The sequence below is a fragment of the Simochromis diagramma genome, unplaced genomic scaffold (genome assembly GCF_900408965.1).
Source record: "Simochromis diagramma unplaced genomic scaffold, fSimDia1.1 OVJJ01000402.1, whole genome shotgun sequence".
Taxonomy (NCBI): domain Eukaryota; kingdom Metazoa; phylum Chordata; class Actinopteri; order Cichliformes; family Cichlidae; genus Simochromis; species Simochromis diagramma.
Window position 1 is genome coordinate 7,326,387 of NW_024386972.1, and position 16,558 is coordinate 7,342,944.

General features: G+C 40.1%; 2 protein-coding genes across 5 annotated transcripts in view; both read right to left on the reverse strand.

Moving 5' to 3' along the window:
- Nucleotides 1-3,598, reverse strand: part of kif19 (kinesin family member 19) — a 40,656-nt gene extending 37,058 nt beyond the window's left edge. Inside the window, exons 1-2 of one of the 3 annotated variants that reach the window (XM_040039124.1) lie at nucleotides 2,394-3,598; nucleotides 669-749 (exon numbers count right to left, since the gene is read on the reverse strand). In XM_040039124.1, the coding sequence (XP_039895058.1) occupies nucleotides 669-749; nucleotides 2,394-2,432 (120 nt within the window). In that variant the 5' untranslated portion in view covers nucleotides 2,433-3,598. The remainder of the gene's footprint in view (nucleotides 1-668; nucleotides 750-2,393) is intronic. The other 2 variants (XM_040039123.1, XM_040039125.1) reach the window with 2 other exon arrangements.
- Nucleotides 3,599-6,482: 2,884 nt separating this feature from the next.
- Nucleotides 6,483-16,558, reverse strand: part of ttyh2 (tweety family member 2) — a 69,620-nt gene continuing 59,544 nt past the window's right edge. Inside the window, exons 7-15 of one of the 2 annotated variants that reach the window (XM_040039024.1) lie at nucleotides 14,932-15,001; nucleotides 14,726-14,781; nucleotides 11,229-11,321; nucleotides 11,046-11,138; nucleotides 10,517-10,659; nucleotides 10,111-10,296; nucleotides 9,943-10,021; nucleotides 8,899-8,925; nucleotides 6,483-7,703 (exon numbers count right to left, since the gene is read on the reverse strand). In XM_040039024.1, the coding sequence (XP_039894958.1) occupies nucleotides 7,623-7,703; nucleotides 8,899-8,925; nucleotides 9,943-10,021; nucleotides 10,111-10,296; nucleotides 10,517-10,659; nucleotides 11,046-11,138; nucleotides 11,229-11,321; nucleotides 14,726-14,781; nucleotides 14,932-15,001 (828 nt within the window). In that variant the 3' untranslated portion in view covers nucleotides 6,483-7,622. The remainder of the gene's footprint in view (nucleotides 7,704-8,898; nucleotides 8,926-9,942; nucleotides 10,022-10,110; nucleotides 10,297-10,516; nucleotides 10,660-11,045; nucleotides 11,139-11,228; nucleotides 11,322-14,725; nucleotides 14,782-14,931; nucleotides 15,002-16,558) is intronic. The other variant, XM_040039025.1, reaches the window with a different exon arrangement.

Below are 16,558 nucleotides of genomic sequence, written 5' to 3' on the forward strand. Positions count from 1 at the left end.
CATGTGTACCTGATTTATTTTGTACAACAAAAAGCAGATCAATACACCAACTATTTTTTTTTAAATCTACAAGACGACTTGGTGTGGTGCGTATACATGACTTAGTGCAAAGCACACACTCACTGTTAACATTAACCTTTGTATGCATTACTTTCTAAAACTAACCCCTGTTTCTCTTTCCGACAAGCATATGTCAGTATTTACAATGTATGACTTGATGAAGTTACTTTGAAGTTGCTGACAGACCAGTACAAGTTGATTTTAATTATGTTATTGGGTTAGTGCTTGTTAGTGTCACAGTCCATATAACTACAGCAAGTGACATTAAAACCGCACGTGTGATAATGTTTTTTTTATAAAAATAAATCTTAAAGGTGAAAATTTTAAAATATATGAAGCACATAGTCTAAGACCTTTAAGGAGCTTTTTATTACTTGAGTCTGAATCTTGCAGCATTCATATACATATGCATTATGATGTATGTTTTATAAATTAGGTTGTTTTTTTGTTTTTTTTAAAGAGATGCTGATGTTGCAAAGGTCCCTGTAGGCACCTTATTTGTGCAGTCTCATGACAAGCAGGAAGGAACACAGTATCCCTCTTTCACACAAAGCCACCCCATCACTCACTCACATGCAGAATGAAAAATTAAAAGACCAATGTCTCACCTGGTCGTCCACTCTGTGGGCCACGATTGTAGCCCCCTCCTCCTGCTCAGCATCGCTGAGGGGTCGGATTCTCAAGGCAACCTGCAGCAAACAGAGCAAACTCTGAATGTAATCAGCTTGGATATGTTCGGTTTCATGACATCATATCTAAGAAAATGACACTGACCGCACATAAGACAACATGTCTAAGGTTTTATCTGTAGTTTAAACTGAATTTTTACAAATGCTTTAATGTCACTTGTTAGAGTGCTTCAACAGAAAAGCATTTTATAAGAAAAAAAAACTGGCTCATATATCAGATGCAGCGCACGCTGTGCTGATTTTGAACATTACAATGGTTTTGGGAATGAAGAAAGCAGGTGAGTAATGTTCAATACGGCTCAGGATTGGCTTTGTGCAGGATAAAAAAAAGAATCCCTCAAGATGAAATGTGATTTAGAATAATAAAGATGTGCGAATATAAGTAGGAAGGGGAACTATGATACACTGCTATATTGCATTAAGGGAGTTGTAAAAGATGTATCCTAGTAATAACCCAAATTCATAAAAATGAAACACATAAATTGCATGAGTAATCTTTCAAATGTCAAACACATTTTTTTCACCATTTAACTTAATAATTAGGAAAAATGCAGGATCTTCTAACTTTTAAGTCTTTTCTCTCTCACAACCCCAATTCAACCAGGGTAGGTAAACTGGAAACTCAAAATATCGCTTTAAATGCAGAGCTGTGGTTTTAGAGTCTAAATTATGAATACTGGATGGCACTTGGCAGACACATAACAACTTAATGAGTGGAGCATTGTAATACGACAGCATTATGCATATTCAGACTCCTACTGTTAGTCTAAATCTGTCTGCATGATTTAGAGATCAGCAGAAAAGCTCTGACTGAATTAAAACAGGATGAAAACAGAGTGTAGCAATACCAGCAGTGTGTTAGATCCACAGGGGTGGCACATGAGCTGCATTCATATGCATTCAAACAAATGTGCTATGACGTTCATGTATATAAGGGCTTTTATAGTGGATGTGGATCCACCTTGGATTCACCTAGGCAACAAATAGAAATAATAAGGTCCTCTCTCTATCAGCACCATGTAGAAGGTGTATTACATGGGGGACAAGAGAGGCCAGGCAACTGAAACAGCCACTTCAATAATTCAGGTAAGGGCTGCAATGCAGGTGGTATAAAAGAAAATTGAACATTCACTATAAACGCCAGCAGCTTAAATGGTTAGGAATTCAAGAAGAAACCACTAGAAAGAAGAACAAGAACCTAAAAATAAACTATGCTTAGGCTAACTCCATGATGCCGCTAATGTATTTTAGTTTAATTAAATTATATGTTTTAATGCCGAGGTCACTTAGGGGTGAATAGGATGGGTTTTTTTTTTGTTTGTTTGTTTGTTTGCTTGCTTTTTTATATATAAAGGGTGGTATTTGGTATCCAGTGTGAAGCCACCTTTTAGTGCATATGTCATTCAACAAAAAATACAGGCATTTTTTAGGCAAACTTCACAGGACTGCAGCCTACAGGTGTACTCTAATGAAGTGAGCACAGAGTGTTCAGTTAACTAGCAGAAAATTTATGAGCTTGTTTGTATTAAATGGTGATGGTTTTCTACTACTCACCAACAGAGCGAACTCATTTGACAAAGTTAATAAAGGTGTTAGAGCTCAATAAAAAAATATCATTAAAAAAAAGCATAGGTTGAAACTCACAGTTAGCTGGTGGTCCTTTGACTCTCCGGTGTCCTTCATGTTCACTTTCGGTCAGCCTGAAGGATAGCGAGCATCAACAGAAAACGGGGCACTGGACCATCCCGCTCCCCGTTGCTACCTGCATGCCACCTACTCTTTAGGGAAAAAAAGCACCTGCAGCCCACCGCACACACCTAACAACTACTAATATACCCGGGTTCTGCCTTTAATGCTCACTGGCTGTAGCTTGTCAGTAGTAACAAGCGCGACTGGCGAGCTAACAATCTCTTCGAGTCGTTTTTACTCAACGATATTAGCTTTCCTACAACTACCGACCGACTCTACTCTCTCACTCGCTTCCTCTTTGTGTCCTCGAGAGCGCGTCGGTGGGTATCTTCCACGCAGCGGGTCGGGAAACACGGGAATAATTTAGCCAGACAAAGAGTTAAAGGTAGCGGCAGGTAACAGCAGCACCAGCAACAGCTCACCTGCTACTCGCACTTCTCTGTGTCTGTCCTCGCTCCTCTCCGCTCCGTGTCCTGTGTTTACGCGCGCGCGCGTCTGCGTTCGCGCGTGCTGTGTTGTCCCTGGAGATTCGCGGAACACCGGCAGTATCAAATCAGCTACTGTAAACACCAGTACATCCGATTATAAAATAAAACCCTCTAGTCCGGGTTTTCATTGCTTTGGGTGAATAAATAAATAAATAATATGGCATGTCATGTGTACTCCCAGTTTTCCTATCCTAGGCTACACAATGATTGTAAAGGAAATACAAACATAACCCTCTGTACCTTGTAAAAGTGCTTCATAGCAACCTGGGTCATATTAACATTTTATAACGCTTCTGAATTTCAAAAGGATAATAAAGTAGACAAAAAGTCACATTTAAACGAGCATTTATCAGTTATTGGACTGGATGTGCCTTTATTATTAATTATTTTTAAAATAAATCTTTTGGAGAGGTTCTAAAACACCTTTAAAACAATGGTGAATATTTTTAAATGGCTGTATGCGTTTATCCAAACCAGTTATTGTGCATTCAGATAGATCTGTGATCCTAATATCACACATTTTACGGACGCGAATAGTTGGAAAATGGTAACCTTTTTTAAATGTCTTTTTCTGTATGAAATACCCTTTCTGTGTCACTTTGCTGACATCTGGTGGAAATGTTATGCAATTACCGTTTCAAGACATACCGTTTCACCTGTATGGAGAAAAAAAACAGAAGAGAAAGCAAACAACAAAGAGCAACATAATAAAAAAAACAGCACCATCACAATAAACTAGCTAGCAGTAGATAACAGTAGATACTAAATAATAAACGATATTGTGCAGCACGCAAGATAGACAGCGCACAATGTGCTTTGAGGCAGCAGCCAAGAAAGGTGTAGTCCGCGTCTGTGAACACCCGTGTTTACACCTGTGTGCATACCTGTGTGGATCAGCATGCTTGTATTCCAAAGGTTTCTCCATGTAACGATCTGCTAGGGAGTGTGGGGAGCCATAGCCCCGTCCACCAGGGTATGAAGCAGGTATGGAGGAGATCCAGGCCCCAGATATCCAGAGGCCCCAGAGTACAAGGACCCGAGGAGGACCACCAAAGGGGGGGGGAACCGTGCCACCCTCCTGGGAAGAGCTGAGTAGAGCCCCAAACGAGAGGTCATCCCGCAGCTATGGAGCAGAGGCCAGAGGGGGTTGCAGTGGCGTGCCCGCGGGCTCTGCCGGCAGCCAGCTGTGCCAGAGAGGACCGAGCTTCAGGCCCAGAGGCCAGAGGCCTGAGGGCATCCCACCCCCCGGAAGGAGCCCAGCCGGGCCACAGGCGCCCGACCCCGCAAATCGGCCACCAGGAGTGAGCCGGTACATACATGAGCGCCCAGCCCCAGACAACAAGGACCACCAACACACCAACGTCTGAGGGCATCAAACACCGGCAGGGAGTGTGGTGAGGGGAGACTTTAGAGGGCCTGAGATGTACCCAGAGAGGTTGAGTCTAAGACCCCACCTGACATATAGACACAGACGAACAGGCACACGCGGACACAAACGTGCATTCCCACCCCGTATGCACAACCAAATACTCGGCACTCACCCAACGTGTAGACAGACACAAATAGACACTGCACAGACAGTCGCACTCCCCAAACATACTCTATATCCCAGGTCCAGGTACCCCCGCCCTCAGAGGGGCAAGCCGCACCTAGTCCCAGGAGATGTAACCCTTCTCTCTGGGGTGGAGGCAAGCAGACCACCTCCTTATCTGCAGTAGCGGGGAGGCCCCGCATCCCAGACCCCAGTTTGTTTTTTTTTCTTTCTTCCCCCCCCTTCTCACCGTCTCTTCTCCCCTCTGTTTTTCTTTCTCTCCCTCTCTTTCTTTCATTCTTTCTCCCTGTCCTATCCCCCAGTCATGTCTGTCTCGTTTGTAGCAACCGAGAATAAAATAAATTCATAATTATAATAAAGGTCAATCAAATGGACCAATATGGCAAGGCCATGATGATCCACTTGGTAAAATAAATCCGCTTGGCATCTTTCTTGGCCTTAAGACAACAATTCTGATGGCTAAAGATTCAAACGGGACACAAAACAACAACAACAACAAAAAACATACCGTTTCAAGACAACAAATACATAAAAGGGGGAAAGGGAAAAGGCAGTTTAAAAATATAATAACATAAGCTGTTTTTACGACCACAGAGCGTATTTAGAAAATGATCGGTAGTGAAAAAAACTAGATCTTTAAAACACTAAACTTCTGTAATATTTACTGAGATACCGTTTCCGCTGCACTCTCCTGACATCTGCTGTAGAAATTGTGCAATTACTATTTTAGACAATCAATTTCAAGCGGCTTAATGGTGGGGGAAAAAAGCCGGAAAATGAGCAGAAAGGGGAACATAAAATACCTACTAAAGTAAGTTGTTTTTACTTTCATAATTTTTACTTTTCTAAACAACCTAAGTAACCTATAGTCTTTAAAAACAAACAAATAAACCAAACCAAAAGAAGGTAACAGGGATATTTTAAACTAGAATTACCCTTTAGATCCCATTGTATAGTTCCACCAAGCAGTTAGGACTTCTCTAGACCTGATCTTTGGGATATAAAATGTCATTGTTTCGTCATTTCTATCGTCATTTTATCCTCTCGGATATTTGTGTGATATTTCCTCCTAAATCTGAATTCTAGGTTATTGGGTAAAAATATCTTCAGTCTTGCTATGCAGTGCTGTGAAAAAGTATCCTGTCCCTTATGTTTCAAATCATAAAACTAATTTTAATATTGGATAAAGACAACATGAGTAAATACAAAATGTATTTTTAAATGATTATTTGATTCATTAAGAGAAAAATGCTATCTAAACCTACCTGTGAGAAAAAGTGATTTCGCCCTGACCCTTATAACTGGTTGAGCCACCTTTGCCAACAAGAATCAGATTTGTTAAATGACAAATTAAGTGTGTTTTATCACACTTTTTCTAAAGCTGATTTCAATTTCATGAGCTACACTCAGCCCTGATTACTGCCAGACCTGCTAAACAACAGTAAAATAAAATAAAAAAGGACCTGTTTGACAGAATGAAGTAGGCTAAAAGATCTTAAAAAGCAACGAATCAGGCCGTGATCTAAAGAAACTCAAGAAAAGATGAGAAATAAAGTCACAGGGTTACAAAGACCTTTTTAAGGCTTTGGGGCTCAAGCGAACCCCGGCAACAGCCACAAACTGGTGTAAATCTAACAGGTTTTCATAAATAAATTCATAACGTTGATGATATGAAACATTTAGATTTGTGACAAATATGCAAAACTAAATATATAGAGCTCACTAAAAATGGGATAGCCATGTGCTCACAGCAACCTTCACATCTGACCTCAAAAAACCAAAATCGAATAATTTCATCACTGAGTACAAATGAACCCTGGTCCCTGCTTCTTCATCCTTTACTTGGGAAGAATTGTACATATTTTCAGCAGTCTTTAAAAATACTCAAGGAATCACTAGTTCATGATACACTAATTGCATGTGGATATGTTTCAGTTAAATGCACAGGGAGATCTTAATGATCTCAGGCACGAACACTCAAAAACAAAATTAAGACTCATCGCGTTGTACTCAAAGCTGGTTTATTCAATTTACGATTAGACCCTGAAGTTTGCGTACACATACACACACACGCACACACACACACACACAAACAAAATTAAGCACCACTCTCTGTGCCTGTACAGTGCAACATGCTGAAACAAACACACAAAACGTATTAATGACACGGCATATATCCAATCCACACAGAAAGTCATCGTTAGTCGGTACAAACATGTATTGTTTGGATTGTTTGCTATGGTGAAAGTAATTACCTGGATTCATTAATCAGAGAGCAGCACAGCTTCCCGAATCACAATAGGAATGACGACTTTATTGGATTAGTTGGATTAGATATACAGGGAGTATGAATTAATGGCCCATTAGAAAATACAAAAAATAGTGGTCCTATGTATTGCTGGACAGAACTAGAAAAAGTATATAAAAATGGCGCACAGTTTAAACATAAAACAGAATAAGACAACAATCTGTTATTTTACAACTTATTTACAGAAGCCATGGTCTCAAGGTAGTCTCGTCTCTGTAGACTCCTAAAGCTTCACTAGCAGGCGTGTTTGTGTGTGTGTGAGACTGCAAATAAATTATACTGCTCCACAAACTCCTGCTGTGTGCTGCCAGTGCTGGCTCTGTGCTTCACGAATATCACGCATGGAGCACACTACATAGAAAATAACGATGCATGAGCTATCGCGTTCACATCTTTTATCTTTGGAGACTCAAATATAAGATGTCAAAATTAGTACACATCTCCATTTCAAAGGCAGAGAGAGAGATCTCAACTGAATTTAAACTTTCTTTTTTACATTATTGGGAAACAACTTTTTTTTGTGTGGTTTTTTTTATATGTTTAAAAGAGCGTGTGAGGGTATCAAAGGACAAAACAGATTAAGAGATTGTTATGTTTGACAGCACTTCTTGGAAACGTCTAGCACGTTCTCCAAGAAAGGATAGAAATGTCATGAATGAGCTAAAAGAACAGAGAGAAGATTACAGATATTGTTCCATTATCATTAGACTCCACACGCTGGAGTCCTGACTGACGTGAAGCCACACAGTTTCCTCTGTGAGTCTTCTATCAGCTGCATGTTGCTGTCTTGTAGATGGTATGCGATGCTGCTTCTCTCCTTGGGCAAACAGGGAAGTCTATGCTTGGAAGTCATTTCCAAAGTGTCTCCTCTGTTCTTCGGTCATGGACAGGTAGGTGGCCCTCATAGTGGGAGAGTACTATAGACAAAACACCAACACAGAGACATATATAGAGAATATTACAAGTCTGTTGTATTAGATTGTGGTGATGTAAACATGTAAAACTCATTTGTAATGGAAGAAAGTAGGGAAAATGGGCTTAAAGGAACAGTCCACTGAATATCTATCTTAATGTATCAAATTCACTCTACTGTGGCACTGACATGAGAAATGTTTGAGGCTCTCGACTCCCCTAGTGGGACTTAAAGCAGGGAAAGCATGGATGATCAGGTTAAAAAAAACAGGTGAAGTGAAACTACAGAAGAATGAATATATAGTACATGTTTATAGTATAGCTACACGCTAGACAGTTTATTAGTTACACCTATCTAGTTCTGGGTTGGAGCACCTTTTGCTTTCAGACTGGCTGTAATTTTTGCTTTAATAGGAGGGTTCATAATTTTTTCAAATCACCTTTCTTCCCCATTCTGATGCTCAGTTTGAACTTCAGCAGGTCATCTTGACTATTTTTACATGCCTAAATATCTTGGGTTGCTGCCATGTGATTGGATGACTAGGTATTTGTGTTAGCAGTGGAATAGGTGAGCGTATGGCTGGCGAACGTATGCGTATATAAAGACTACTGGCTAGTATATCAACAAAAATTCTGTGTTGGAGAGTATGCAAACTTTTAAATGCCAGATTTCATTCCTACAGTGGTTGAATATTAGTTTCTAAGACAAAGTTTCAGTGGAGTATTCATTTAAATCATAACAGACCATGGCAGGGTAAAATATTTTAGATATCACCTATAGTTTGTTTTAAAAGGCCAATCCTTTATTCATTAAATACACACATAGCATAAAGTATGAAACACTTTCCAGGTAAAATCCATTTTATTGCAGTGCACAGAATCCCTACTGCTAACACTTTTGTGTCAGTGCTAGGTGTAAAACGAAATGACCGGAGAAAGACTGCATGCACATAGGAGCTGACTGTGAAAGTACCCAGAGACGCAACTACCGTACCACCCTGTGAACACCAGGGGCTGAAATACCCTTGCTAAGTGAACCTATCTGCGACGGGGACAATAGGTTGCAGATTAAAAGTCATGCTAAACAGGAGAACTGCACAGGAGACGAGATAATGTGAGGTGAAGGAGAAATGATAGGAGATGGAACAGAGGGACAAGTGAGGGACTTTATTCCTGACAGAGAGAGAAGAAAAGACTTACTCGATTTCTATACTGCTGAGAGTATATCTCCAAAAGTTGATTAAAAAAAGAGGGAATATAGAAATGAAAGATACAAACAAACATACACATGACAAACAAACAAACAAACAAACAAACAAAAAAAAAAATATATAAAAGAAGCTGTTAGCCGAAGATGACTGCATGATTCTGTACAGTTATAGCCATGAGGAAGAAATTAAGATGCATATTATTTGGTTGTATTAAAGAGTCAAAAGGCAGAGCATATCACATGTTTAGTTGGTACTTTAGCTGGAATTAAAGGTTGAAGGTTAATGATAATGATGGCTAACTTAAAAAGAATTACATACATTAAAACTGCAGTAACACATGTATAAATTTGGTTCAATTTAGATTCTAAACATATAAGCAATCTTTAATAAAACATCTGAGCAGGAAAAAGGATAAAAACTTATTTCTTTCCTATAACTCTAAGCAAAATCCAGATTAGAGATCTGTAAAATGGTGTACAGCATGCTATTAGGAGCGTGTGCTGAATGAAAACTTCATTTAAAATGTTTCTATTTTTATCTCTGTGATATAACAGGAGACTAGAGGCCCAGCAGGGTGCTGAGTTAATTCAGTGAGGAAGAAAAACTTGTGTGTCGACAGTGAAAGAGTTTATGGGTTACGGCCTGTGTCACCTTATCCTGAGAGAGAGGCCTGAGAGAGGCTAAATGATGTTCTGTTCATATTAAATATTAACTAAATTACTTCTCCTCTCCTTGCTTTGGCACTGTAAGCCAGCCTCCTGTATGTTGTTCACAGCAGAAAATAAAAGCCACAGTGTAAAACACAAGAGTATCTGGTTAAATACTATAAAGAACCTTTAAAAAGAGTGGATTTAATCGGAACTAAAATTTAAGTGACGTGAATGTAAAATGTAACAAAGGAGGTTAGCTGAGTCACCAAGTTAAAAAAATGAAAGAAATAATAAGCTGTTATTTCTAAGAAAACCACTTCCTGAGTTTAACTGAGAAAGAAATGACATCATAGGAAGGACTTGGCCTCTGGGACCCAACGCACCGATGGGGGTGGAGAGCCTCGTCCTATCAGAGGCACATTCTCATACCGTGGATTTCCCCCGAAAAGAGCTGTGTGGTTCCTGCAGAAAAAAATGAGACAAGTGACTCGGACATGGCTCAAATTTCTGATGTCACTTTCCCCCCCAAGTTGTTTTTTTTTTTGACTCACATGTACTCAGACATTGGGGCATTGGAGACAGCCGGGGCGGGCGGGTGCAGGCTGGTCTGGCTGCCCATGCTGCTGCTGTAGCTGCAGAAGCTGTGCATGTTGGTGTGGTCAGGGTTCTGAGACCCTAATCTCCTTGCCCGTGGGTTGAACGGGTCCTCCTCATCCATGTCATCGTAATCTTGTTCCCTTCAGTGAAAAATTAGGAAAGGAGCATCAGAGGAAAGGTTTACGATATTGCATTTCTTGGGTACGGTGTGAATGACGCCTGATGGAAACAAAACTTCAAATTACAGTATTCTTTGGTATGTGCTGCCTTAGACGGTACACCGGGATGTACATAGAGAATGGTGCAGAATGAGAAAATGAGGGCGCTCAAGCAGGCAGACAAGCCTGAAAATGTACTGACCTGCAGGCAATTTGTCTCCATGCCCTGGGAATGGCACACAGCATGACAGTGAAGGCACAGGCTGCCAGAATGGAGAACAGGCAGAGGTACAGTACACCCTCCACTCCATCATAGCACACCCCCACCATTGCATCCAGGTAGTCCTAAAGAGGTCAAATGCAGAACACAGATATGTGGCCAAACTGTTTGCTCATTATCTGTACTCTCGCTGCCATGTTTGACTACACAGCGGAACAAAATGAGCCAAAGATGAAAAAGCACTTAGTGCATCGGTGTGCGTCATCATTTTCTTCATTTATGTCTTGCACATTCGGTGGGACTTCAACATCATTCACGTAAACCGCATTGCAGTCATGAACCGCACTGAGCAAACAAACTTGCAAACAACAAAAGAGGTTTTTAAAATTACTGTTATCTTCTCTGCTCTCAGTTCCACTTTCAGTTTTACTCTGAAATCCTGAATGGCCACTTACTCTCAAGTTGACCTAGTTGTGCTTCTCTAATGCCAATTAGGATGCAGTGAACAAACCTTGTTGAGCCCCCTGCAGTCCAGCAGGGCGGTCAGCTGGTGCAGACTGGCCTCCGAGGAGTTGAGCAAATGTTGTATACCCAGGAGATCTCTCTGTGGAGAGGTCAGCGTATCATTGAAAAACACTTCAGCCCTTATTTTTTTTCTCAAACTACAGCATAAAAGTGTTTCTGTGGGCCATACCTCAGCCGTAGGAAACAGTGGTACAGCAAACTGCAACAGACCCTGGATCTGGATCTGCATGGTGGTCAGAGACCTCTGGAAGATGGCCAGAGGCTGCAAACAAAAGTACAGAAGCAAATGAACAGCAGGCAAATAACACATATGAATGCAGCAAGCCTTGGGCTGAGTAATAGAGGTACTGTAATATGTACAGTAATTTAAAAAAAAAGCCTCAAAAACTATAGGTAAAAACATTAATGCCATAATAATTGGCTTTGATTTTATGTCACTGATCTGGTTTGGATTTATTGAAATGGAAAATCCAGGTTAATGGTCAAAAAGACTGGCCTAAGCTAAATCTAATTTTCATTGGAGGTATTGGGTGTTATCACAGTTTGTGTTTCCCCCTGTTTTATACAGCGATTTCAGATTTTACAACTTTATTAAAAACCCAACTTCTTCTTATGATAATATAAATACAAATAAAATTTTTATATGTCAAAACGTCAGATTCTTCACTTCATTTTAACATGCTTTGATTTTGGTTACTTGAGACACAATATCCCATCTCAACAACAGATCTATGTTCCCACCAGCAGGGGGCAAAATAAGCATCCAAATTCAGCCCAGAGTAATGGGATAGTCTGTTCTACCTGAAACACAATCGTTCCTGCCTTTTTTTTTTTTAAAAAAACATTAACATTCAAGTATGATCATACATCAATTAATCTGCCATATCTTCAAAGCAAATCTGTATCTTCACAGTCACCCAGCCTAACAAGACAAGCCTGGAAACCCCCACGCCTGGGGCACAGTGTTAAATTGAAACAAGATGTGGTCAATTACCTCAACTATACATAAATGTAATTGCTTTCCTCTGATCTGACATTTTTTCTCAATCTACACGATCGTCCATGGCCCAGTAGCTCTCTGCTACACAGTCGACTGGCTTCAATTGATTTTTTTTTCCAACTTTAGCTTGGGTGAGTTTGTTCTAAGCCAAATAAAGTGAAAAAATAGGACAAAGACAGTGCATGGAGGAGGACAGTAAAAAAAAGAGAAGAGATGATAAAAATAGATAAAGAGTTGGCACAGGAGTGATGCCAAAGGCAGTGTTACGCTGGGGCAGGAAGGTAGACCCGCAGGGCACTGCGGAGAGACAAACACCTAAGAGAGTAAGATAAACAGGGGGGAGAAGCTTGTTTGCTTGCCAATCAGTGTGAATTCCTGTATCTGCCAGCTTGCTTGTGAACTTTGCACCTGTTGGCTATCTGTGTGACAGTGAAAAGAGCGCTGACTTTGTTTACCAGGCAAGGTGACGCTTGTCTGCCCTCTGCCGCTGTGCTCTTGTGGTGTGCTCCTCGGGGCATGTCTACAAGAGCCAGATAATAAGATCTGAGGTGTGGTGAACCAGAACTTACAGAAATTGACTTAACTGCTGACTGATGTCAGCTGGGAAGTCAGTGAAGTGACCCACAAACTGCTTCCCTGAAGAGTAACTCCACAGATCCTCAGAAGAGTGGGAGGAGAAGAGATTCTCCAGGTTGTTTCATCTAACGTGCAATTTCATAGCCTTTGTCTCGGCAGTTTTGTAACACTAAGGTATGCTTTGTCATGCATCAAGGAAGCAAGAACAGAAAGAGAGAAAAATAATGGCGACAGTCTTTGATCCTTGGTGGTTTTATAACTCCTCTGCTAGAAGTTAGGATGTAACTCAGACAGACAGGGCTGGACGAAGGGAAAGCCTGACAAAGATGAAGCCTGAGGGGCAAAGAAATGAGCAAAGACTGAGCATCGCAAATTACAGTTCAAAAGACATGAAGGCATTTTGCTGTTAAAACGGAGCAACATTTGTTTTTTGTAGCTATTAATATCGATTAGTATCGCCACAACAACAGCTGTCTTAAGTCTGTTTAAATGAGTCAGGAATGACCTTGCTCGTATTTAAATGGTCTTTTAAATGCTGTTTACACAATTCACATTTCTGAGATAAAAAAAAAAAATTCAGATAACAGTTTCTCTTTAGTAAATAAAAAAAAGAATAAGTAACAGTTTCTTCTTTAAACTTCTAAGATGGAGTTTTGAGGAGAAATTTGGAGTCTTTTAAAGGGCTGATTATGAAAAAGAATATAATATTAATCCTGCCATAATTAAACTAATATTAGGCTTAATCATGAATCTGTTTGATATTTCCTCATTAATACCTTTAAAAAAGTTTAAAAAAAAATCAGGACAAAGCTTCTATTTGAATGTTGATGCAGTGGGTAGTTTGAACAGATTTGTTAAATTCAAAATAAACATACACTCACGAGGCACTTTATTAGGTACACCTTACTAATCTTCGAACTTCTTTAATTCTTCATGGCACACATTCAGTAAGGTGCAGGAAACTGCTCAGAGGTTTTGCTCCATACTAACATGATAGCGTCACACAGTTGCTGCACATTTGTTGAGTGCACATCCAAGATGCAAATCTCCTGTTCCACCAAGGTGCTCTGCTGGATTGAGGTATGGTGTCTGGTGTTGTTCAAGAATCTCAGTTTGAGATTTTTTGAGCTCTGCGACACGATGTGTTATCTTGCTGGAAACAGTATCCACACTGCTACACCACCAGTAGGAACTTATGTAATGATATAAGGCAGGACAGATGCTTTCATGTTGCTTTTGTCAAATTCTGTTCTCGCCATTCAAATGTCACAGCAAAAATAGAGACTCATCAGACTAAGCAACATTATAATCTTCTATACTCCAGTTTTGGTGAACCTGTGTGAACTGTACTCTTGTTATCAGCTGACAAGAGAGACAGCCTGTGTGGTCTTCTGCTGCTGTAGCCCATCTGCTTCAATATGTTGTACACTCAGAGACGCTCTTCTGCATACCTTCTGCTATGTTCCTGTCCTATAAGCTTGAAACAGTCTGGCCATTCTACTCTGACCTCTGGCATCAACAAGCCATTTTCACCCAAAGAGCTGCTGCTCACATGATATTTTTTCCTTTTTGGGCCATTCTCTGCAAACCCCTGAGATGACTGTCTGGGGAAATCCCAGAAGATCGGCAGTCTTTGAAACAATCAGAGCAGCCCATCTGGCACCAACAACCAACCACAACACAGTTCAAAGTCACTTAAATCGCCTTTTTTGTCCCATTCTGATGCTTGGTTTGAATTTCACCAGCCCATCTTGAGCATGTCTTCATGCCTAAAAGCAGTGAGTTGTCACCCTGTGACTCTTACATTTCTGTTAACTAGCAGCTGAACATGTGTACCTAATAATGTTGATGGCAAGTGCATAGCCACCAAAATAACAACATTTAACAACGTTAAATTGTATCTGTAAAATACCCAGCAAGTGTCCAGTTTTACCTGCACATCATAAATCCTCATTTATGGATAAAGATTTAATTTCAAATGTCTACAGAACATTTCTTTGTGTTAATCAAAACTCTTTTGGCTTAGATGCGTGGACATTTTATGACCTGCAATTTTTGCGAGGAGCTCTGCAACACATCCCGTTTCCTACCTGCTGGAAGGGGTTGGAGAGAGTCTGGTTGCAGTACAGATAGTAATGAACAATATCTGAGAAAACACAAACACAAAAGCAGACAGAAAATGTTTTTTCATCATCATTGTCCTCGCCTTGCTAAATATCAATTATCGCCATGGCCACAAATTTAATGTCACATAATGAATCCATTAAACGATCATTGTTATTCACACCACACTTACCAGCACTGATGACATCCTTTGTTTTACTCATGATGTATTTGTCAGGGGAAATGCAGAAATCACTCGTGCCCTAAAATAAAACAGGAGATGTGAGAGGAGTGGAAAGAGAGTGGAAAACAAGGACATATCAGAAAAAAAGATTGAATGGTTCACATTTCATGACTCACAAAAAAAATTCATGACTCACATTTCAAAGAAGGAATGATGTGGTGTGTCAAATGAAAGTAATCAGCTTGACAATTATTTATACATATTTTGTACTAAAACATTTTTCCAGAAACATGAATAGTGATTGCTATCATTTTTAGCGCCTTTTGACACAGTAGAGGGAATACGGCTGTTTTTGTACCCCTTTAACACATCTTAACAGGAATGCTTTTCAATTCAATGCAAAGTGCTAACAAGAAACCTGCCTTGGCAAAAATAACAAAAGACAAGTGGCAGTCTCCGCTGAACTGTGCCGTCTGAATGCTAAATGTCCCCGGGGCTCAGGACAAACACTGCGTGTAGCTTAACCTTCTCTGGGGGGTACGCTAATGAGCCCCACACAGAAGAGATAAAGCAAACTGTGTTTCCCAGCAAACCTGAGCTAGTTTGTTAGAGACGAGCTCTGCAATTCAGGAGCAAGTCTGTTAGAATTCCTGAAGGGACGACAGTGAATCTCAGAAAATGCAAAGTTCTGACTACCCACTGTTGGTAATTAGGAGTTCTGCCAATGGGGTGTATTCATTATGCATTTATTTACTAAGGATTCAGCCATTAATTTAAGTGCAGTCTGCACACAGACAGGATGTGAAGATTATCTTGCAGGTCTGTCAGTCACACCTGTAAATACAGTCACACATGAAGCTGATCAGAAACTCAGATAAATCCAGATTCTATGTACTAAACAGTTGTTAGTTCCTGTGGTTGTGGTGGGCGTTTTCGCGTCATTAGAGCAGGGCAATGAAATGCATTCTTATTTAAAGTGGGACACAGCTGCGCGACTGCAGTGGCAAATCGATTTTCACAAGTTCAGCTCTCAGTCGGGGTGGAGGAGGTCGAAGATTTTCAGACATTTTCAGATGGCAGTGGTACGTGGAAGTTAAAGAGGTCACCATGTGTGTGGCGTTCCTGCACATACGCACAAATTCTCCATAGGTGCTAGCTGGCTCGCTGAGCTGAAAAATTGTGTAGAACAATTACATCTAAACAGGAATGTTGGCCTGTCCTGTGTTCAGTCTGTAGTGCCTGAAAATGTTGTCAGTGATTTTATTATAAATGAGGTTTTTGCATAAATTCAATCGAACAGTAAATTCAAAAGAGATCTTTCAATTAATGAGTACTTTCACATCTTTCTCTATGTTAAATTTTGTTTTTTGGAATTAGGGCTGAAAAGATCAAAAAATGCAAACAAATAAACACATTCTAACTGCTTTTGCCGCTTTTCTCTATTTGATATAAATTCTAAAAGAATTTGTTTAAAGAAGACACCTGATTAAAGCATAAAGAATGAATCAACATTTATTAAAGATGAAATGCCTTCATACGATGATGTCTACAAGTCTGTTATTAGAAACTGAAAACTGTGAAGTCCACACTGACTCACAAGCACCAACTGTCTGCCTAACATTTATGCAAGCAGTTT